Source organism: Podarcis raffonei, chromosome 5 (genome assembly GCF_027172205.1).
Source record: "Podarcis raffonei isolate rPodRaf1 chromosome 5, rPodRaf1.pri, whole genome shotgun sequence".
Classification (NCBI taxonomy): Eukaryota; Metazoa; Chordata; class Lepidosauria; order Squamata; family Lacertidae; genus Podarcis; species Podarcis raffonei.
The window spans coordinates 10,446,923-10,470,824 of NC_070606.1; the positions used below are offsets into that span (position 1 = coordinate 10,446,923).

The window sequence follows — 23,902 nt, forward strand, 5'->3', positions numbered from 1 at the left end:
GTGGAAAGCAGCCTCTCCAGTCGCTGAGCCCGAGCGCGGCGTTTCGGCGGATCCCGCAATTATTTCAAAGCGAGCGCCTCCTTCTCCTCCCACCTCGCCAAATAAGGCTATTTAGATGCTTTCCAGATGAGTGGAGGGCGCTGAAACCGAGCTGACAGCGAAGTATATCTCCGGCAACCCCGCCATCCTTCACCCTCCCGGCCGCCCCCTCTCCACCCTCCTGCGCGCTCCTCTGGGACCAAGGTTGCTGGCTGTTCTGGGCAAGGGATTAATTTGCAGCCAATTACCACCGGGTGCTAAATATGAATGCATAACGAAGCCCCCCCTCCTGCGGGAAAGGAGGGTGGGATAAATGTCTAGGCTGCCCCCCCAGAGAGGAGGGGCGGGGGTCAGAAGCCGCAGCAGCGCAGGGACCTTTTGGAGCGGAGCGCACAGACGCGCCCGCACACTCTCCGCGCCTCGCTTTCCCTGCCAAGTTCCTCCTCCTCCTCCTCCTCCGGAGGGGGTGTTTCCAGGCGAAGTTTGCAGAAGGAAGTCATCCGGAGGGGGAGGGCGGTGGAGGGGGGAGGGCTGCTCTGTGAGGAGTCATGAACGTGAGGCGAGACAAGGCTCAGGTGGGTGACGTCTCTATTCCGGCTGCAGCGGCGGCGGCGGTGGCGGCGGCGGCAGCGAGCCCTCCGGAGTGCCTCTTGGGGGAGCCCGGGTCGTGCAGCTGGCCGAGGGGGGACAGCATGGACGGGCCGGCGGAGCAGCGCCTGACGCCCAGCAGCGACCTGCCGCCGGTCTACTCGTGCCCCGTCAGCAGGGACAGGCAGGGAAGCGAGAACGCCAACAACACGGCCGGGCCCGAAGGGGCGGGCGGCGCCTTGCCCGTGGTGCACAGAACCACCTCCTTCTCGGTGCTGGACATCCTGGACCCCAACAAATTCAACAGCAAGAGCCGCAGGCACTGCGCCGTGCTCTACAAAGCCGCGGCCGGCGGAGAGTACACGCTGGTGGGCGAGGAGAAGCTGGACGAGGCGGGCGTGGATGCCAAGGCTCTGGCTGACGACTTCCAGGCAGCCAGGAGAAAGTCCGCGGCCGACCTGCGCAGTAAGTACCACGGGCCGCCCTCGCCGCCTTCCTGGCATCCCCGACCCCGCAGCAGCAGCAGCCACGGATGACCCCGGTGGGTCCCGTCTAATCGCCTGCATTGGCTCGTCCGCCCCTTCTGTCTCCGCGCAGGAGGCGCTCCTCTGTTGCTGCGGGCCAGCCAAGGGGAGCAGAGGCGCTCAGGAGAGCGGGCAAGCCCCCGAGGCCCTCTGCAGAGAGGGGAAGGGAGGGCTTGGCGGAACTCTTCCCGGTCAGTCGCGCCCAAAGTTTTGTGCCAGGCAATGCCACCAAGTGGGGGACTAGGCAGAGGGAGAGGGAGCCTGGGAAAGGAGAAAGACGCCTCCTTTCTCGGCCTGGAGAATTTCTCTTGCCGGAGAGGAAGGGGCCCGGGCCGGCGCTCCAGCGCTGGAAGATGCCTGCTCTGTGCGCGCCTAAGCTTTAAGGCCGGGGCAGACTCTGCGCGCTGCTTTCTTGGACTCAGGCTGAAGGGAACGGACAAGCCAGGCAGCATCCTGCAACTCCAGGTGGCCGGCTAGGTTCTCAGGAGATGGCACCACGCAGCCAAGTCCCCTTTTGAGGGGGAGGCAGCCGCGACAACCGCCTGGGCCACTGGAGAGCGGCTGGCGTTAGCGGGAAGCCTGCCAGAGCCCTCCAATTGCTTCAGAACCGCAACCGCCGCCTTTCCTGCGCGGGTTCTGGTCCCCCAAGTTAACCTTTTTCGGGGGGAAATGTGCCTTTAAGGTCCAGGGATGTTCTTTTTTTAAAACACACACACACACACACAAGCACAGACCTGGCTTTTCGCTCCCGGCGACAGATTCAATTTTCTCTCTCTCCCTCCCTCTTTAGCTTTTTTTAAGGACAAATCAGACTAATTGTGACAAAATGCTGGTTATCTCTGGAAAAACAATTAAATTCCTTCGATTACATTTAAAGTAAAATGTGCTTAGCAGCGTAAAGAGGCTGCATAATGGGGGAAATCGCCCCAGAGTGGCGTGTAGGACTGAGCGGGTCGATATCCTATTATCGAATTGTGCATATCTCTTTCAAGCACCTTGCAAACTCTCGCCTAACATCTAAATTATAGGGTCAAAATTCGGATAATTACTCGATTAAAACCTATTACACTTATTAGGGCTGCCTATCGACCGGGAAGGGCGTTCGACCCGGGCGCCAGATTGCTTTTGCCTCCGCGGGTCCCTGCTAGGCTCCCGACGCCCCCGCCCTCGCCCTTGCTCCCCTCCGGTTCCGTGGGCTGGGACACCCCTGCGTGGGACCGGGGGGGCCCCGGGGTGCTGGAAGAAGCAGAGCCGGCCACATCCCTGGAAACGCGAGCCGCCGGAGGCCTGCGCAAAGTCAGCAGGCGCGCAACTCCGTGCCCGGCGGTTCGCACCCAGCCTCCAAGGCCTGCGTCTACTCTTGGGCCCCGCGCTCCGGGACACTCCGGCTTCCAGCCGCTTGCTCAGGGAGCCCAGAGAGGTCCTCGGGTCGCTCGGGGCCGCGGGTGTCCCAAACAGTCCTGGCCAGGAGGCGCGGAGGCCCAGCTTTCCTACTCCCAGTGCCAGGGCCCGTCTGGACCCCACTCCTGGGGCCAGATCCTAAGGGCGTGGTGGGGCAGGAGAGGATCTTCGAGGAGTTTAGGGACCTCGATCGGCGAGACTGCTGCGCTCGCACTTTTCTTCTAGGCAAAACTTTGGGGCGCAGTCGAATGGGAAAGCCTCCTATCGAAGCGCCCCGAAAGGATACAGTTTTGTGGCAAGAAAAGCCCCCGCGCAAGAAATGCCGCGCGCACCCAGAGGCTTTGCAAAACCAAACCATTTTGCCTAAACTTTCACTGAGCTTCAAATTTCCCGATCGCGCGCCGGAGTTTCTGCACCTTTCCCCGGGGGAGGCGACAAGCCAAGCTTTGGAGAGCTCGATTGTCCGACAACTCCCCACTTCAGAAATGAGGTTGCGGTTTCTTTTGTCCGGCGAGGATCCTGCAACAGCCCGCGTTAAAACAATTTCTCTATAAATTCGTTTACACCGAGCCAAATTTGAGATCCGCTGTACAATTAGTTCTGGTTTAAAGGAGGTCGATATTGCACAGGAAGGAAATCTGTGTATTTTACGCCCAAGCCTTGTATCCTGGATTTCATGTTTCCTCCAATAATTTAAGTGCGCGAACTTCCCTGAGAAGTTTGGGGGGTCTTGGCGATTTAAGGCTTTTAAAACCAAACAAACAAACCATCCCCAGGCCGCGTTTTGCCACCCGGGAGCTGCTGGCTTTCGAAAAGTGAGATTTTCTTCTTCGCTCATTTGCCTCGTCGGCGAAAGCAAAACACTGGGGAGGTCTGGGGGCACCGGCAAGAGCCCGACTCTCGCCCGAGTCCCATTAATTGGCGATTAATATATAACCCCAAACAAATTAAGTGACCGCTAACTGCTTTGTACATTACACAGAATTGGTTTAATTAAGTTTGGATCTGCTCTAGCAATCGATACAAGTATTTGGTCCAATTAAATCCTTCTTCCAGGGGATAACCAAAAAAACAAAAACAAAAACAAAACGAATAAGCAAATAACGGACAGACAAAGCTTTGATGGGAAGTGAGCGACGTACGGCTTGCTTTTCCGGCTCCATTCGGATCAAGGGCACTTTCTGACCTTTTTAAATAAAACAAAGAACAACAACCAGCTTTTTAAAAATCAGGCCATAAACTGCATGTGTTCTGCCTGCCTTCAACAAGTCCTTTGCAGTAGGGAATGAGGGGGCCATTATTTCCACGAAATCTGGGTGTTGCGGGACGGAGTGCCCGCCATTCGCCCAGCTCAGCTGGCTGGAGAGAAGCGTTTCTCCGGGCTTCCCCCGCGGTCCGTTCCCGGCTTCTCAGGCTTCGATTTGCGCAGGCTGCAAGGCAGCAAGCGAAGGACACCGATCCTTTGACCAATGAGATAGTGCTTATTATTTTTTTAATCATTAAGCCTTTTTTAAAAAAAATAAAATATTATTATTTAGTTGGGAGTTTTGTCCTCCAAGTTGAGCCCGCGCGTTCCTGGCAGTGCAGTACTTTTAGGAAGCCAAAACAGTTCCGTCGACTGATAATCTTCTGGGCTGAGGGGAAAAGGACCTGAAGTCTATAGTGCAGGATGCCAGCAGCCTAGGAAGTCACCCCAGAGGTCCCATCTCCAAGCCATGCCAGGGAACGCGCGCTTTGGGTACTTAAGGGGGACCCGGAGTTTTGTGGTTTGGCGGTTCAAAGCAGGGGAGTGAAACCTCCCCCTGGGCCTGGGCTCCCCTTCTGGGGGTCTTCTGGGCCCTTCCCAGCACGACTCGCAGGCCCCCTGGATGGCTCTGGACGCGCGCGATGAGACCCCCAAAACAACAGAGGCGACCATCGCCTGGCGGCCTGCCGCGAAGGAGGAAGCTCCTGGTGTCGCCCCCCCGCCTGCCCCCTCCCTCTCCTCCTAAATTGCAGCGGCAGAGCATTCAACAAATAGGTCCCGGGGCTCAAAGGCGACGCCACCCACCTTCAGGCCGCGTCCAAAGGCCTCTGCCGCGCTCCAGTTTCGCCTTTCCAAACAGAGCCTCCGGCCAGCTGACCTCACACCCGGGCCCCGCTTCTGCTTCCTCATCTGCCGCTCCCTGAACTTTCAAGGCCGCAAGTTGAGGACAAGGAGTGGGAGTAAGGCGTGTAGAGGGTGGGACTAATAATAATAATAATAATAATAATAATAATAATAATAATTTTGAAGTAGTTTTATCTTGCCCAAGGTAACCCAAAGTGACTTACAACCAACTAATCCTTGCTTTGCGTAAAATGGGCATTCACAGTGATTTTTCTGAGGGGGGCGAAGGAAGTAAAAACTAAAAATAAATAGACAAAGCTAACTTGCATCAGAGAGCAGGTCTTCAGCGGTGACGCCTGGACAGACCTGGTCTCTGAGAAGCTGGTGCTCCAGGTCTACTGCCCACCTACAGGTGGACACGGCGTCCAGACCAATCTCTGTCCGTTTTCACCACTGACCACCTGAATTATTTCCCTGACTCCATTTACTTCCTCCTAGCCTTTATTAATTGCTCTGACAATCAACTTCACAGCCCGCTGCGTAAAACAAAACAAAACACACAACAAAAGCACACGACCCAAATACCAGGTTAACAACACTGAGCTATACTTTAGGGCTGTCCTAAAGTACTTCAGCAAAATGGGTATAACGACACTAGGTTACTTTGTAGCGCTGGCGAGACCCCTCAATTTCTTAGGCACCCTCCTGTCCCCTGCAATATGGCAGAAACATGGAGGATTTTATGCGCATTGGTATTAACAGAATGAAGAAAATCACATTTTTTTGGGTATGAAATAAGACCCAAGTTAGAAACATTATGAGCTCCCGTCTTGGCTGTTACCTTGGCTGACACGCTTTTATTATGAATAAATTTATCGGTAAACAATACTACCCCAATCAAAGCTAAACCAAAACTCCAGACCCCCGAATTGTTTTCCTGTGGGGCAGCAATCTTTTTTTTTCTCCCCACCAGCGAAGACCAGCAGAAAAGGTTTTATAAAAGACCAAGAGTCTCGCCTTCTGTTTGTTTCATTGGCTAGCTCTGCTTTTCGAGATCTCGGTCCCTGATACAACTTAATTCTTCAAGCACCGAGAGCAGAGCAGGGCAGGCAGGGAGGCAAGTTTCTCACGCAACAAATGAGAATGGCTACTAGAAACTTTCTCTTTTAAATGAAAAGTGGGAATCTGGAGTATTAGGGTGGGGGAAGGAGAGACGGCCCCCTCCCGGGTGCGGACACCAATGCCCACCATCAGGATCACGAATAATGTAAAAGTGGCTAAGTAGACGCGCCTCGCTTTTGAACGACACATTTCTGACCCCTACTAGGGCAGAACCGCAGATCCACGCATGTTTGCAGAGCTGTAGTCTGAGGAACTTATGGGGAGAGGGGTAGGGTGAGCAAACTAGAACCGAGAGACTTCGGTTGTGCGGGTGGCGAAATGTGCCCAAGACTGGACGGCTGGCAAAGGAATGTCTCCTCCTTTTCCGTTTTTGACGGGCTGCGCCTGGCGCTGTTGTCCTGGGCGCCGGCCACCCCGGGCCCAGAAGGGGCTGTATGTGTGCTTTGCGCTTGGAGGGGTGGGGGCGAGGACGGCCGCAGGAGCCCGCCCGGCTCACTCTCTTTCGCTTGTGTGTGCAGAGCCCGGCGAGCTGTACCGGAGCGAGGAGGCCGAGCTGGATCCGAGCAAGCGGAGGAGCCCCTGCGCGGGCAGCGAAGCCCCCGACGAGGAGGAGGACGAGGAGGAAGAGGACGAGGAGGAAGAGGAGCTGTGCAGCGAGGAGAGCAGCAGCCACAGCGAGGGGGGCGCCCTCGAGGCGGGAGGCGGCGGCAGCCTAGCCGCGGACGACCTCGGGGCTCACCCGCCGCCCCCGCCGCCTCAGCAGCCCGGAGGCGCCTCCGGAGGGCAGCCGCCGCAGCCTCAGGCCCAGGCGCAGGGCCAGCAAGCAGCGTCGGCGGCGTCCGCGCCGTCGGGCAAAGCCAAGCGCAAGCGCCCGGGCTCGGATTCCAAGTCGGGCAAGCCCCGCCGGGCGCGGACAGCCTTCACGTACGAGCAGTTGGTGGCTTTGGAAAACAAGTTCAAGGCCACACGGTACCTGTCGGTGTGCGAGCGACTCAACTTGGCGCTGTCCCTCAGCCTCACCGAGACGCAGGTCAAGATCTGGTTCCAGAACCGGCGCACCAAGTGGAAGAAGCAGAACCCCGGCGCAGACACCAGCGCCCCGACGGGCGGCGGCGGCGGCGTGGGGGGCGGCGGTGGGGGGCTGCCCGGCGCGCTCAGCCCCCTCAGCCATTCGCCCCCCATGGGCGGCCACGGCCTGGCCATGCACGGCCCGCCGGGCGCCTACGGCAGCCACCCGGCCAGCGGGCTGGTGTGCGCAGCCCAACTGCCTTTCCTGCCCAGCCCCGCCGTCCTCTCGCCCTTCGTGCTGGGCTCGCAAACCTACGGCGCGCCCGCCTTCTACACGCCGCACCTCTGAGGGACCGACGGGGCCCCCGCCGCTGCCACCAGCCCTTGCGGAGCAGGAGACTTGCGCGGGGCCGGCCTCCTACGGTCCCCGCGTCCACCCGACGGAGCGAAGAGGATAGGTACCCTGGCGCCTGGTCCACGGACGATTCTCGCCTGCGGGCACCCGTCACGTTGCTCTGAGCTGCGGGACAAACTGAACAGAGGCCGAAGGAGGCCGCCTCTCCATGTAAATAATGCGCGCTGCCCCTTCTTTGCCCGGGTCCCCTTTATCCACCGCCCCCTGTCCAAGATGCCTCTGCCCCGCAGACTCTCATGGGGAAACGGGGCGCGGCGTCCCTTCCAGGCGCCGTCGAAGAAATGAGGCGCTCTCCGCCCACGGGACCCCGCGCTTTTACGCACTTCAGCGTCGCTGTTTTTAAAAAAGGACGAGGAACTGGGAGGAGGGAGTTTAAAAATGGAAAACCGAGGGGGCTGTCTTACCGGAAATGCGTTTAAAAAAAAAACGAGGGAGAAAGAGACAAGCTTTTTTGTAACATCAGTCAACTATGTATATTTCTGGATGTTATAAAAATTTTAACTTTATAATTTGTGTATAAAGTGCGCAGGAAACATTGATCCAAAAGGTATAGAAAGCACTTTGCTGGAAATCTAAATCAATAAAGAATTGATTTAGTCGAATATGTTCTGCCTGAGCGACTGTTTTTAACCTTTTTTTAAAAAAAAGAAAGAAAAAGAGAAAAAACACTGCAGTCATCGCCAGAGTTAGTTGGCGTTGACAGAAGAAGCAAATAATCTAGGTCACTCACGATCCAGCCAAAGTTAAGCAGTTCTTAGTCCCCCGCCCCTTGTGATTTCCGGAAGATTTCAAGGCGCGCGCTCCGCTATCCCGTTGCAACCGTGCAGGCCGCTTAACCGTACATGGATCCGGCTGCCTTTAATGTTTCTAGTTTTCAAATAAGCCCAAAGCCACCGAGAAGGCTGCCGCGTCTTCCCCCAACACCTCCAGCGTTTCTGGTTTGGAGAGAAACATATTCCGCATGTAGACTTTTTTCTGTGTGGACGTTATTTCCCCTCGTTTATTCCCCGGCCCCTCTCCAATAATTCGTGTGTGCGTGTAAAGGTTCTTCTCTTGGTAGTTTCCAAAGACAGCGAATATAATGTGTTGGGATTAAATAAGTGTAATAAACCGGTCGTGGTTGTATTTTTTAAAATGTACCAATACTGCCATTATTTGTGTACATAAAATATGTAATCAGTTTCTTAGCCAATATTTGGTTTCCCCCTCTTTAAAACTTGCTGCGTTTCGGGAGCTTTTTCATTTCCCATTCCGACCCCCCACCACGCCAAAAACAAAAACAGAAAAACTCCGCTTTCCCTCTCAGTAGCCGGTGTAATTTAGAAGTCAAACGAGATGATGCATATTATCAATAATAATGATTTGTCATTTAAGCTATTTATTAAAAGCCAGAAATATTTGGCTTATCTTCCGCAGCTCTGTGGCGCGTCGGGAGGCGCGCAGGACGGAGTTCAACCCAGGTCAGTAGGTTTTGCAGCCAGGCCGAGGGGGGCACTTTGCATTCCCTTCCCGATCCCCACAGTTTGGCAACGTTAGCCTTTGGACTTGCGAGGTGCGGATGTTTTTAGATTGCAATGGGGGGGGGGACTTCTCTCGCGGGCTGCATTCCTGCGCCCTCCAGCTGCCAGCGCGTTTTCGACGGCGCGCAAGATTCCTGCTGGCGAGGCGCAAAGCCCCGCCGCGTTTTGCAGGGGGCCGGCTGGGCAGCGTTAGCCCTGCTGGCCCCGGGGCCGGAGGGGGCGGGCGAGGGGTCCCCGCTGGCTCCTGGCGTTCAGGTGACAGGGCCTTCCTTTGGGGACGGACGGTCCTTCCTCGGCGCGCGGTGACAGAATTAAACGACTTCTTTCTAATCCCATTAGCTCCTTCCTCTCGTTTGCTTCCTCCGCTGAGCATTTTTGACAGCCTCTTGCTGCCACCGCTGACACTTGAGGAGCGAGGAAGTTATAATTTCTGACAGAGAAATTACAGCTTCGCGCAGACGGCCTCGACGGCTGGGAATGGAAAGGGAGCGAGAGGGAGAAGAAGGAGGGGCGCGCAGCTGGCTGGGTCTGCGCTGGGCGCGCTCGGCCGCCAGAGGGAGCAGGAGGAGCGCGTGACGGGGCTAGGGGACGAAGGAAGGCAAAGAATTCCGCTAATAAAACGCAGAATTCTGCTACTGACATATGCAGACACGGCTGGCTAGGCAACAAAAAACTATATACAAAGTTGCATCGTCCCCAGGCCGGTCAGCGTGGCCATTGGTTAGGGAGGATGGCAACAGGACTGTATAATGGGAGGAGGAATTCCACCAAGTGCTATGTCGTCAGCGCTGGGTGGGAACTGTGACTTTACGTTGCCCAAAGCAACCCAAGGTAAAGATAAAGAGACCCTGACCATTAGGTCCAGTCGTGGCCAACTCGGGGGTTGCGGCGCTCATCTCGCTTTATTGGCCGAAGGAGCCGGCGTACAGCTTCTGGGTCATGTGGCCAGCAAACCAGAGCAGCGCCCGGAAACGCCGTTTACCTTCCCGCCAGAGTGGTACCTATTTATCTACTTGCACTTTGACATGTTTTCGAACTGCTAGGTTGGCAGGAGCAGGGACCGAGCAACAAGAGTTCACCCCGTTGCGGGGATTCAAACCGCCGATCTTCTGATCAGCAAGTCCTAGGCTCTGTAGTTTAACCCACAGCGCCACCCGCGTTTACGTTGCCCAAAACGACCTACAAACAAACAAACAAACGCATCAATGCATCGAAACCAAGCGGGGCATGCCTTGAAATTTTATTATTTATTGAATTTCTTAGCCGCTTTATCTTGCCCAAGGCAATAACAACAACAACAACAACAACAACAACAACAACAACCCTCCCTCTTGCACTGTTCTGGGGTTCTCCCGCTCCCCTGCAGCCAATTTTTGGGGGGGGCTTGGGGAAGGAGAGGGGGGCACTGCTGCCCCAGCAGGACCGGTTGAGCAGCTGACAGGACTCCTTAGCCGAATCCCACCTTTTGCGTGGCTACTCAGAAGTAAGCCCCCCTGAGTTCAAGTGTGTGCACACGCGCATTTGTATCCTCAGCAACTCCTAGGCCCAAACTGACTGCCCCCCTTCTCTCTCCGCCCACCCCCAACCCATGAGCACAAAAACACATTTCAGCAGAGCCAGTACTTTCCCCTGTAGCAGCTCTGAGAGCCAAGGCAGAAAAGAGTGGCTGGTAAATGTTCTTCATCTGCTCATAATAGCAGCACCCAAATGTGTTTATTTATTATGTTCCTATGCCACCCTTCCCAGGTCCCACAGAAGAAAGAGCTTTAGAGGGATAGATTTGGGCTGGGTTCTTATGATTTGACTTGCTGCACAGTGTCCCCATCTGCTGCTTGGTCTGGGGAAAGGATTCTACCGGGAATTTAAACCTCCTTTCTGGTGTTACCTTAGCTGTGGGCAAGCGCCTGCAACGCCAAGGGGATCCCTGCCAGGCTACCACCTCCAATCCTAGATCTGCAGTGGCTCTTTTCCTACAAAGGCTCAGATCTCATCAAGATTAGAGGGTTTTGTTGTTGTTGTTTGTTTTTTGCAGTAATGCTACTTATTGGTTGCTCCTGAGCCACATGGTGAATTCATCACCCTGTAGTTACTCAGCTGCTTCTGGTCTTTTATTTTAGAATTTTCCTCATTTTATTATCCCCCTGCACTATTTTGGTTACTCTTGTGACAGATTTCCATGTGAACCAACTACTATTCACTATTGTTGGGGATGGTGCCTTTCCACCACAGAACCTGTTTGCCACTTTCCTCTCACCTGTATTGAACCTTCGACCTCGGATAGGGGAAATGGAATCCTTAGGAAGGAAGAGCTACCTTCTTTTATATTCCCCAAAACTGACAGAACCATATTTATTTTATATTATTTATTTTAATACTCGTTCTCAATACACACTTTCCCCAAAACCTTCACTTTTCACTGCAGGGGAGATAAAAGTTTGTGATTATCCTACATTTCCCTGCACCTTTTGCAGAAGTGTGTGTGTGTGTGTGTGTGTGTGTGTTTTCTCAATGGACCTTTGCAATGCTGTGCAACAGTTATCCGCAGCCACACACCCCTAATAGAAAACATTGCCAGTGCCACAGAAGATGTAGCTGATGAGTGCCCATCAAAGTGCAACTGTAAAGTGTGGGAATGTTCAGGGAGGCAGGAGAGGATATATTGTTTAATTATATTCTTCCCAACTTGTGTTAACAAGTTCTATAATTTAGCAGAGTAACATTCCCCTTTTTAAACTTCTACAGTGGATAACGTCTTTGCCAGGCTTGTTTAAGCCTCTAAAATAAGTTTCCTGGTAATTCCCCTTTATTCTGTCTTTAAAAGATTAGACACGGCACAGTCTTGTATAAAAGAGTTTACTCACACACATTCTGTTCACAGGTGGATCCCAGAAGGCAGACTTAGGTTACAAAATATATACACCTGGAATCTATCCCATAAGGAGATAGTTCCTTTGTCCTCTCTTGGCTGGAAGCCTCTCAGACTAAGAAAATGTTGCTTCTTCGAGGAATGGAGTCAGAGAGAGAGTTTGCTGCATCCCCTGTGTTCTTTTGTTGCCTGCATAGGTGAGGTCACGCCCACTTCTGGTCACATGCAGAGGAGGAAACAGGAAGTTCCGACTGGCTGGTCCAGACACCCCTTTTTACTGTATGTCCACTCTAGGAATGTTGCATTTGACTGCTCTGTGTTTCACATCCCACATAACGTACCCTTTCAGCTGTACATCTTAACTTGGTAATCTTAGTGTGTTCAGGGTGTTGGTGACTTGTGAGAATCAGATGATACTTCACCACACCTCAACCGGTGTGATGCGTCAGCAAAGGATGCGGAGCCCCAGCAGAGACTTCAGAGATTTCCTGCTCCCGGCAGACAGCTTCTTCCAGAGTCCCCAGTTAAGGGGAAAACTGCTCTCCCACACAGTTCAAAGTGACGAAGTAACAAAGTGTTTATTGCCTCCAGACACAAAGCAAAAACTAAACACGATATACAGTTCCTCAGGACTTTCAAGTAAAGATACATATGTACAGAGAGATCTGCTAACACTGTCACCCTGCTAGTTAATGCTGCTGTGTAAAACCCACAGCCTCGTCCTCTGGCTCTCACAGATTCAGAGTCAGACCCTGACAAGCCAACAGTGCAGGGTCAGTGTTGGTACTAAAGGGTTAAGAGGTAACAAGTCGCTCTAATCACTGAGCAGCTGGAAGTCATTAAGCATCCAAGAATGTGAGTTAGTTTGTATAAATAGTCAGTTCACTCAGTTTGTGGCCGGTGGGCTGATATGAGTTAGGTTTAGAGTAAAGTTTTCTTTATGCCGGAGATAAAAGCATGTGTGCTTTATCGCCAGGGTTTTTTCTTTTGTAAATAAAGTTTTTTCCTGAGTTCCAAAGTGCTTGCTCCAGGATTCTTCATTGAAAGGTACTGACTCTCCTGCCTTCTTAAACCGCTGCACGAAATTCTCTGCTGAGATATGATTTATGGCGTTGGAAGCGCACTGGACGTTCACTTAACATTAAACTAATTAAAGTTTAATGGACAGTCAGGACATAGACATGCAACAGGACATAATTAAAGATTATTATACCTGTCTCTACATCCTGACCCAATGGGGATGTGAATGACTCAGTGAGTCATGCCTTGCTCTGTTGCTATGGTAACCCAGTGCACCTGGTACCCTTATATCAGAACATCCAGACTTGGGGGATGTGCTACTCAAGACACGAGACCAAGCACTGTGTAATTCAACCCATTGTTCACATTTCACCAACAAGGGGGCCTTGCTCTCGAATAAGTGTGCCTAAAGCTCTAGCCACGGTTTTCCTTTAGTCAGCTGAACTTGAAAATGTGCAGTAGTGATAAAAGGGTAAGTAACAACATTTAGCAAAAGCGGTTACTAATCATGATTCCCCCCCGATTTCCAGGTAACCAAAGGGCAACAGACGCCGATCTTTTTGTTAGTTGTGCAAAGAGGGCATTTTAGCAGGTACAACTTTTCTTACTCTGGCATGAAAACGTGTACCGTATTTTTCGCTCTATAAGATGCACCAGACCACAAGACGCACCTAGTTTTTGGAGGAGGAAAACAAGGGGGGGGGGAATTCTGAATCGCAGAAGCCAGAACAGCAAGAGGGATCGCTGCGCAGTGAAAGCAGCAGTCCCTCTTGCTGTTCTGGCTTCTGGGATAGCTGCGCAGCCTGTATTCTCTCCATAAGACGCACACACATTTCCCCTTACTTTTTAGGAGGGGAAAAGTGAGTCTTATAGAGCAAAAAATACGGTACTTGCCCACAGCCCCTTCATTATCAACATGAGGCCTCCCCCCCCCTTCTGGATACTATATTAGATTTAGATATATAGTCAATTGATCCCGTTTATGGAGAATTCTGTTGGCTTGCTCAGTATTGACTTCTGCTTACTGCCAAATCCCCTCCCATGAAGATGTCCGCTATTGGATAGTTTGAGTGACAAGAGCCTGGTGCTCCCTGCTATTGATTCATAGCCTGTAATCTGGACTATTAAGAAAGTAGCAAAATTCATAATGTGCAGAGAGAGACGGCTAACACATGGAGTTTCCTGTGCGTGATAAGTTAGGCTGCTGGTAAGTTCAAATGATAAGTTCAAATGAAATAAAAAATAGCTATAACAACAGCCCACATCATGGCAGAAATGACTGGCAGAATCCGTGACCAGGGAGAAGAATTGATGGAAGAGGATTGGAAAAAGTTCAAGAAGTATTTACAAAAATATTGTAAAATGTTTGAGTGTTAAAATGATGTGGGATGTGAAGGGAACATGGCATTTGGGATATGGTTAAAAGAGCTATGAAAAGAAGAATTCTAAAAAGGAGAGGGTATGACTAGAACAATATTATGTCAAAGTATATAAGGTGGAGTAAAGGATCAAGATAAGGGAAATTAGAGACATAATAAATGGAAATATATAATTATAAACGAGGTTGGAAAAAGGGTTAGAATTTGCTGAATTTGACGGAATAAAGAGGAATACAAAAAAGGGAGATGTGAGGAGGTCAGGAAAGAGGGATATGGAATTTTGAAACTTAAAAGTGGAATTTTTCTTTCTTTTTTTCTTTTTCTTGTTAAGTGTGTATTTTTTGTCTGTTGTTTTTGTTTTTGTTTTGTTATATGTGGTATATGTTTTGTAAAACTTGAATAAACATTTAAAAAAAAAACAGCCCACATCAGCTAGAAACCATGGTTTGCATGCACCTTAGGTTCTTAAATCCCAAGCATCTTACATTAGCAGAGGGTGCTAAAAACCCGGGGAGCTATTGCCAGTCAGAATAGGCAATAGCTCGACTCAATATATGGCAACTTCACATCCTTTTTTTAAAAAATTAATTTATATTTTATTAAGTACAAATTAGAAACATACATATTTACAACAAAAGAAAATACATATAACCAGGGGGGGGGAAAAATAGAGAATACTTTGCCTCTTTTCAAATTTACAGTTATTTATACCTGTATAAAATGTTATTCACAATAAAGGAGTGAAATGAAAGATAAGATATCAGACAAAATAAATAAAAATAAAAATAAAGAAGTAAAAGAAAAGGATCATAGGTGAAAATTTTAAAAAGTAGATAAGTATTCACTATACATAGCCGTTTCCCATCCTTATCTACCTTAAAAAGTGGTGTTGTTTTTTAAAAGACTTCCACCGTTTGCCTCACGCTTTTTTAATAATCCGTTCATCAAATCCTCTGTTCTTCATATTTTCCCTTTGGATTTCCTTAATGTCTCACTTTGTATTTTTTATATTACGCACAAGATTATTCTAAACACAACCAGATTTTTATAGTCGAGCCCTGGTTTTGTAAATAATCATTTAAGAACTCCCATTGCTTCATAACCATGGTTTTGGATTTTCTCCTTATTATATCCGTCAGTTTTGCTAGTTCCAGGTACTCGCAAAGTTTCCCCAACCATTCTCTTTTTGTTGGGATGCTGTCTTCTTTCCAATAGCTAGCAATCAAAATTCTTGCCGCTGTCGTCGCATATAGAAATAAGCTAGTTTTATCTTTTGGCAACTTCACATCCTTACAGAATCCCCCAGAAAATGACCATAGCAACTTTTGGGGGGAAAATGAATTGAAACTAGACAGGCATTTTAAACCCTTGATTTTGCTACAGGGAACTATATTGTCACACACCACCCCAGTCTCCAAGCGGTGCGAGATTGCAGGGGTTCCAGGCACTTACCCAAGATTTGATTTCCTTGGAATGTGGGACAGCAGAGACTGTGGTGTCTTTAGGATACATGGTTTATTTACACTGTGTACATTACAACCTGAGCCTAGGATGGAGCGGCTGACTGCATTAACTCCCGAAAAGGTCTTGCTTCTCCCATTGCCATGCCTTTGAATTCCAACATAACTTCCAGCTTCTGCCTGCTTTTGGCTCAGCTCTCACACACTCCGCCTTTTGTCTTCAAAGTCTTCTTTCTTCTTTGGCGGTCACTCGTAGTTGAGTAAGATTGTTTTCCATTAACATGGTCTTAACAGTGAGTTTGTAGGTGACTGTGGAGGCCAATTCTGGATCCACACATCCTTCCATAGTGGGGACATTGGTTCCCGGGCAGGAGTTGATCACGGTGTGGATTTGCCAAGCGTGCCTTCCTCTTAGCACGTTTCTCCCTTGCGTCCTGAGTTCGAGTGTCTTCAAAGCCCATGACACCTTTGGTAAAGGCTGTTCTCCAACTGGAGTGCTAGCAGGCCAGTGTTTCGCAGTTGTCAGTGTTTATACAACATTTTTAAAGATTTGCCTTGAGACAGTCTTTAAACCTCTTTTGTTGACCACCAGCATTACACTTTCCATTTTTAAGTTCGGAATACAGTGTTACCTCTGGTTACATACTTAATTCGTTCTGGAGGTCCGTTCTTAACCTGAAACTATTCTTAACCTGAAGCTCCACTTTAGCTAATGGGGCCTCCTGCTGTCGCCGTGCCGCTGTGCACAATTTCCGTTCTCATCCTGAAACAAAGTTCTTAACCCGAGGTACTATTTATGGGTTAGTGGAGTCTGTAACCTGAAGCATATGTAACCCGAGGTACCACTGTAGAGTAGTTACTTTGGAAGACGATCATCAGGCATCTGCACAACATGACCAGTCCAACGAAGCTGATGTTGAAGAATCATTGCTTTGACACTGGTGATCTTTGCTTCTTCCAGTACACTGACATTAGTTCACCTGTCTTCCCAAATGATGTGTAAATTTTTTCAGAGACACCTTTGCTGGAATCTTTTGAGGAGTTGGAGATGCCATTTATAAGTACCACCCAGGTGAGGGAGGCAGCTCACCCAATTGCACTTTGGCACAGATCAACTTCTATAGTTATACTAAGAACAGTACTTAGGCCATTGTCTCACAAAGAAATTGGGCTGACTAGTTTAATAATGGGATCCTCCATTAGATTTTAATACTTGCTGAATCCAGGAGTCCAGGAATGAGAAGGTCCTTTGGTATAGTGCAGACGAACTCCTCAACCAAACTCACAACAAATAATTTCTGTCTTTTGCTTTTCTTTTTATGACAGTTATGGCATCAACTAGCTGTTGATGTGTTCAGAAAGGGAGTTGCAATACAGGAACAACCATTTACCAAATGTGGTCCTGCAAGAATTTGAAGGGTGTTTGTGTGTGTGTGTGTGTGTGGAGATTAGTTCAAACTGGAACCTTGGAATGTGCTTGGAAAGTTTTAATATTTCTGTTATATAATATCCCTAGTTGCCCCCAGCATCCATTGGGCAAATGGCATAAAACTAGGCTACAAAACACTTCCAATAAAAAAGATATATATATAGACTGCAGGAATGTTGTGGGTAGCAGGAGAGGATATATTGATTAAATACTCTCCTTTCTAACTCATGCTAGTGAGTTTATTCATACAGCAGAGTACATTCCCCCTTTTACACAGCAGGCAGCTAGTTGCAGATTCATTAGAGGAAGAGTTTGGATATGATATCCCGCTTTATCACTACCCGAAGGAGTCTCAAAGCAGCTAACATTCTCCTTTCCCTTCCTCCCCCCACAACAAACGCTCTGTGAGGTGAGTGAGGCTGAGAGACTTCAAAGAAATGTGACTGCCCCAAGGTCACCCAGCAGCTGCATGTGGAGGAGCAGGGAAGCGAACCCAGTTCCTCAGATTACGAGTCTACCGCTCTTAACCACTACACCACACTGGCTTTCTTAGACTCTCTAAAGTTATATTATTCCCGGTAAGACCGCTTTGATTCCCTAATAAATTAATAAAGACACAACAGTCTTGTTCATTAGTAACAATAAGAAGTTTACTCACCATCAGAGCACAGTTTGATCCCTGAAGGCAGGCTTTAGGCTTGAAGTTACAAGTGAGTAGAAGGAGTGGATTTACCCCGTGTGGGTATATCCCTGTGCTGCTGTCCAAGAGAAGAAAAGGCTTCAAGAGAGGGAGATGGCTGTGTGACTGCACCTTCTGTGCGGTCTGAAAGGGTCACGCCCACCTACCTGGTCACATGCAAAGGAAGGACGCTCCAGACCAGGTGTAACAGAAAGTTCAAGTGGCTGGACCAACATTTTCCTGCATGTCCACTCTAGGCAAACAGGAAATGTTGTATTTGACTGCTTATGTTACATGCCACACAGACAACTCCCCACTAGCACACCATCTACCCGTGTGCGACTGCACACATGTGTGGCACTGGGAACCCAGAAGCGGGGAGCACCCCCCAGGATCATGAGGAGACTCTATCAAGAGCCCAGAGAGGACATCCTCAATGAGCTCCAGGGAGGGTTTCCTTGCAAGCCAGAGGCACTTTATTTGCCATGGTTCACCTTGGGACAATCTTGAGATGGACAGTAGGAGACACCTAGCCGATGAAATTAATTCTAAACAATTTACCAACTTGCTGTATGTTTGACTGTATTCTTCACTGTTATGTACTGAAGTTCTCACCCTGGGCCAGCAGGGGGATACTGTAGATAGTTTTCACTCAGGTCCACATATGCAAATAAGGGATTGAAAGTGACGTTCAGTGATTGGATAGTTACAGGAAATGGTTACTGTTGCGTTCTAGTGGAGCTCTATATAAGCAGGCTGGCTGAACCCTTCAGTTCAGTTCTGTTCTGGCCTGTGAATAAACAAGAGCTGTTTGAAGAATCGCTGTGTCGTCTGATATGTTCACCCACAACTTAACATTTACATTGTGTATGCATGAAATGTTTCTAGAGGGCTGGGGTATATGAGGGTTGCTTGTTATATGATTTTTAAAAAACTGAAAAATAAAGTCATAAAAACAAAACACAGAAACCTTATTTGGAGCACAGTGGCTGCATGATTCAAGAATGGGTTTTTTTTTGTTTTTTTTGAGTAAGTCAATGTAGTTGAGGAAGTTTTAGCCATTTCAAGAAAGATAATGGAAAAGAGGACTTGTAAAAAAAAGTGACAGGCTTCTGGGAAACGATACATAATGAATTTAAAAAGATTCCCCAGATCCCCGAAGCTTTTCTTTGGGGGATTATAAGGGCAGAGGTCCTAAAAAAGATGGTTGAATTGTTTATGCATGCTACTACCGCAGCCAGAATCCTGTATACGCAGAAGTGGAAAGAAGGAGAAGTTCAAACTAAAGAAGAATGGATTTTAAAGTTATCGAACTATGCAGAGCTGGTGAAGCTGACTGCAAAAATAAGAGATCCAAAAGATGAACACTTTGTCGAAGAGTGATGATTCTTTTCAGGCTGTTTAAGAAAAAATTACAGTCCTATGAAATTGTGACCAGGATTCGAACTACAGGCAAGGGAAAGAGAATAAATAAATGATTGTTATGTAAGTCACAATATAATAGATAATAAATAATAGTGATGGCAGCAGATAAAGGATTACAATAGGAGTGTCATGGACATAAGGATGGAAGTCAAAATGTAAGAAATTATTATATTGAAGGTGAATTGAACAATGTTAAACTGTGTGTAAAAAAACCTAATAAAAATTATTATAAAAAAAGAAATATATGGAAAAGTCGGAGGGAAGGGATGTAGTTTGGGCAGGCTAATCAAACTGCTACCCCGTTTCTCTGCCAGAACTTGGCGTCTCCAATCTGGGGGCCTTGGTTGGTTGTGTCTGCGCTCCTCTCCCTCTCAGACCATATTGGTTTCTAGATGTGCCAGTTCAGCTGCTCTAATGTCACAGCCTGCAACATTAGGAAGGCTACACAGGCTACACTGACTGACAACTTTCACTCCATTAAACAGCTGTGGTATATTTGCACCAAGGGCTTGCAAGCAGCACCTTCATGGCTGGTGGAGATAGGATGAGCGTTCTTAAAGGCTCTTGGTGAACAGGGACCAATTTCCCTAGTGGCTAGTGATTATAAGGTAGGATTCACCCTAAATGAGCTTTTTCCCAGCGACAGCAGGTGAAGAAGGGCTGATGACGGCTGATGAACTGATGAGCTCCAGGGGATTAGTAATGAGACCCGGAGACTTTCAGCTTAGTTTTCACTGGTGTGAACATCACTTGTTCCAGCAGTGACTTGAGGTCATTACCAGTTGATAGCTGTTTAGTGAAGTCTCAGAGAGCCACTGGTAATACTTTAATCCCTTTATTAAATGACACCGTCAAAATGCAAGGGGAAGACCAAACAGTTAAATATTGAACTAATTATGGAAGCCAGGTGGACTGAAATATTAGTGCAGGGCGGTATATTAAGTCCATCGGGACAGGATGGTTCACACAGCCCAGCAAAGAAACATCTGCACAAGTGAGGAAAAAACCCTCAACCTGATAAAAGTGATGTTAGCAGTTTAAACCCAGATGTCTGGGGCTTTCATTCAACTGCTGTGAACACTGTAGGGCCTCATCCACACTCTTTCAAAGCACTTTAAAGGTCTGTTTCCAAGCGCCTCCATTTTTTAAATTTTTATTCCAGAGCTTTCCCTGCAAAAAGGAGCAGTTTTCATGGGGAAAACTCAGGGCAAACACTGGGTGCAGAACCATGCCTGGAAAGAGGAGGTCAAATAAAGAAAGAACCTCTACACGTGGTGCTGACACAAAGACTCTGCACATACACTATGCAAAAGAACGAAAGATCATTATCCCTGGCTCCTGGCTCCCCACTTCTCTCTCCGAGGTCCTTCTGGCGGTTCCCTCCCTGCGAGAAGTGCGGTTACAGAGAACCAGGCAGAGGGCCTTCTCGGTGGTGGCACCCGCCCTGTGGAACACCCTCCTATCAGATGTCAAGGAAATAAATAGCTATCTGACTTTTAGAAGACACCTGAAGGCTTGTTTAGGGAAGTTTTTAATGTTTGATGTTTTATTGTGTTTTTAATATTCTGTTGGGAGCCACCCAGAGTTGCTGGGGTATGTATGTATGTATGTATGTATGTATGTATGTATGATAATAATACCATATTTTTCGCTCTATAGGACACACTTTTTCCCCTCCAAAAATTAAGGGGAAATGTTTGTGCATCCTATGGAGCGAATGCAGCCTCCTTGGCTTCAGCAATAGCAACGCGAAGCCTCCGAAGCGCAGAGGGAGCGTTCCCCCCGCGCTCTGGAAGCCTCGCATGGCACCGACCCCTCTCGCTCTCCAGGCTTCAGGGATAGCTGCCTGAAGCCTTCGGAGCGCAGCACGAGTTCCCACTGTGCTCTGCAGACTTCAGGTTCCTTTTGCTGAAGCCGGGAGAGCAAGACTCTCCTGGCTTCAGCAGAGAGGGAGAGCTGCGCAGCGCCCCTTCAGCCAAGCGGGAGGAGAAATGGAAGGGGCTCCGTTTCTCCTGCCGCTTCGCTGAAGGGGCGCTGAGCAGAGAGGGGGATAATTTTTTTTTCTTGTTCTCCCCCTCTAAAACAAGGTGCGTCCTATAGAGCGAAAAAAATGGTAATCTCCCCTCCAACCTCACAATGCCTTCTACAAAAGTGTCTCACACTGAATGTAACGGACCTGTAGAAAGGATTCTTATGAATTCAAAGCAGAGGTGTTATATGCACCTTTGTTATACATGAAAATGTTTCCATAACAACATTTTTTTTAAAAAAAGTTAAGTGTGTATAAGCCCTTAAGTGTGTATAAGTGTGTATAAGCTGTTGTTGCAGCTAAGCATCAGATGAACCGGAAAAAACCCTGCTCAGAAAGCCATTTATTGCCTGCCATCTTAGAACTATTTTCACTTCATTAATTTAGATAGCTGGTAGCATCCCCCCATGTCTAAGTTTAAGACATGGGGGGACGCTAAGTTTAAGTTTGAGTTGGGGGTGGGTGGCACAGCTGGGAGGTGGTTGCAGTCCTACTTGGACAGACGTTTCCAGAGGGCGATATTTGGGGAATGTTCTTCAGCCTCATGGAGCCTTCAACGTGGGGTTCCTCAGGATTCAATTTTAGCCCCTATGCTGTTAGCATCTACATGAAACGACTGAGTGGAGTTATCCAAAGGTTTGGAGTACGTAGTCAGCAATATGCTGATGGCACTCAGCTCTATTTCTCCATTACATCTGCAGGTGAGGCAGTGGAAGTACTGGAACGTTGTCTTGCCTCAGTGGACTGGATGAGAGCCAATGAACTGAAGCTCAATCCAGATAAGACTGTGAGCCCTAGACCAGATGGATGGGATGTTGCCTGCTCTTTATGCGGTTACACACCCTCTGAAGGAACGGCTTTGTAGCTTATTTGAGGCTCAGGTGGTCTCAGTAGTGCAGAGTTCCTTCCATCAGCTTTGACTGGTGGCCCAGCCATGCCCCTACCTGGACAGGATAGCCTAACTTCTGTCATTCATGCTGTGATAAACTCTTAAATTAGATTACTCCAACGCATGGGTGTTGGTGCATCTGAAGGCAGCAACGTTGGCTGGTGCAGAATTCGGTGGCCAGGCTGTTCACCAGGGCAAGACAGTTTGAACATACATACAAACTGTGGGACAAGGACAGCTGTGACTTTAAGGAAGAATGGGAACATTTTACAAATTGTCTCAAAAGACAACAAAATGAACTGGACTCCTTGGCAGGTTTTCAATAAACATACACAAATTTATTGGTTGATAACATGATCGACAGACAATGTAAGGATATGTATAATTTTATAACATGCAGAGAATAATATGTGCAGAGAAATCAGAGAGAGGAGCTGAGGGAAGCCCCGGGGGGGGGGGTGGAAGGGGGGGAAATAATGTATGTGATTATATGATTTGATAATTTGTTATATTGAAATTCCTTAAGAAAAAAATGAAATGTATTCATAAGACAGTTTGAGCATAAAATAACAGCATTTGTACCCCATCCATCTGATTGGGTTGCCCCAACAACTCTAGGCATCTGACACTTATCCTGGCCCAACTGCACTAGGTAAAGGGACCCCTGACCATTAGGTCCAGTCGTGACCGACTCTGGGGTTGCGCACTCATCTCGCTTCAGGCCGAGGGAGCCGGTGTTTGTGCACAGACAGCTTCCAGGTCACGTGGCCAGCATGACTAAGCCGCTTCTGGCGAACCAGAGCAGCACACGGAAACGCCATTTACCTTCCCGCCAGAGTGGTACCTATTTATCTACTTGCACTTTGATGTGCTTTCAGACTGCTAGGTTGGCAGGAGCAGGGACCGAGCAACGGGAGCTCACTCCGTCGCGGGGATTCAAACCGCCGACCTTCTGATCACCTTCTGATCAGCAAGTACTAGGCTCTGTGGTTTAACCCACAGCACCACCTGCACTGCGCTGGCTGCCAATTAATTTCCGGGCCCAATTCAAAGTGCTGCTTTTGACCTATAAAGCCTTAAAACGGCTCAGGACCGCAGTACCTCAAACGCAGCTTCTCCCCATATGAACCGACACAGACCCTGGCCTGCGATCATAATCTGAAGCTTTTATTCAAGTGCCTCCTCCATGAGAGGTCAGGCCTCTTAAATGTGTTTGGGGGGGGGCTATAGGTTTTTCTTTGTTTTTATTATGTTATGTATTCCGTGTTTTCATTTTATATTTCTGTGCTACAAACCACCCTTGGATCTTCAGATCAAGAGTGGCATATAAAATAAAGATATAAATAAGCACCTTTTAATCTAGCACTTCCTTCGTGGATCTCAGGGTAATAAACAAGATCTCCCCCCCCCCACTTTAATCCTCTTAATAGTCTCTGTGAGCCATGTCTATCTGAGAGAATGCAACCCCCCAAGGTCACTCACCTGATAAATACTGAAATTACTGAGAATTGCATGTACATGTTACTGTCTTCTCCAACCAGGGGAGCAATGCGCTGAAGGCAGAAAGCAGTTTTTGCCCATAGCTCTCTGCTGCCATATTCCAGGATTTGTAACTTACTGTGCTATGTCTATTTCGCCAAAGCCTTTGACTGTGTCGACCACAGCAAACTATGGCAAGTTCTTAAAGAAATGGGAGTGCCTGATCATCTCATCTGTCTCCTGAGAAATCTCTATGTAGGACAAGAAGCTACAGTCAGAACTGGATATGGAACAACTGATTGGTTCAAAATTGGGAAAGGAGTACGGCAAGGCTGTATAATGTCTCCCTGCTTATTTAACTTATATGCAGAATTCATCATGCGAAAGGCTGGGCTGGATGAATCCCTGGCCGGAATTAAGATTGCCGGAAGAAATATCAACAACCTCAGATATGCAGATGACACAACCTTGCTGGCAGAAAGTGAGGAGGAATTAAAGAACCTTTTAATGAGGGTGAAATAGGAGAGTGCAAAATATGGTT

At 48.6% G+C, this 23,902-nt stretch overlaps 1 protein-coding gene across 1 annotated transcript; it reads left to right on the top strand.

Annotated features, from left to right (window-relative positions):
* Positions 1 to 635: 635 nt before the first annotated feature.
* Positions 636 to 8,291, top strand: NKX1-1 (NK1 homeobox 1). The gene is made up of 2 exons (XM_053387423.1): positions 636 to 1,092; positions 6,282 to 8,291. Exons 1-2 carry the CDS (start codon positions 732 to 734, stop codon positions 7,118 to 7,120), a joined length of 1,200 nt encoding a protein of 399 aa, XP_053243398.1. The 5' UTR covers positions 636 to 731; the 3' UTR covers positions 7,121 to 8,291.
* Positions 8,292 to 23,902: the final 15,611 nt, after the last annotated feature.

Coding starts and splice junctions, on each gene's coding strand:
- NKX1-1 (XM_053387423.1), top strand. CDS start 732: ATGGACGGGCCGGCGGAGCAGCGCCTGACGCCCAGCAGCGACCTGCCG. Junction 1,093..6,281: donor GTCCGCGGCCGACCTGCGCA/GTAAGTACCACG, acceptor TTGTGTGTGCAG/AGCCCGGCGAGCTGTACCGG.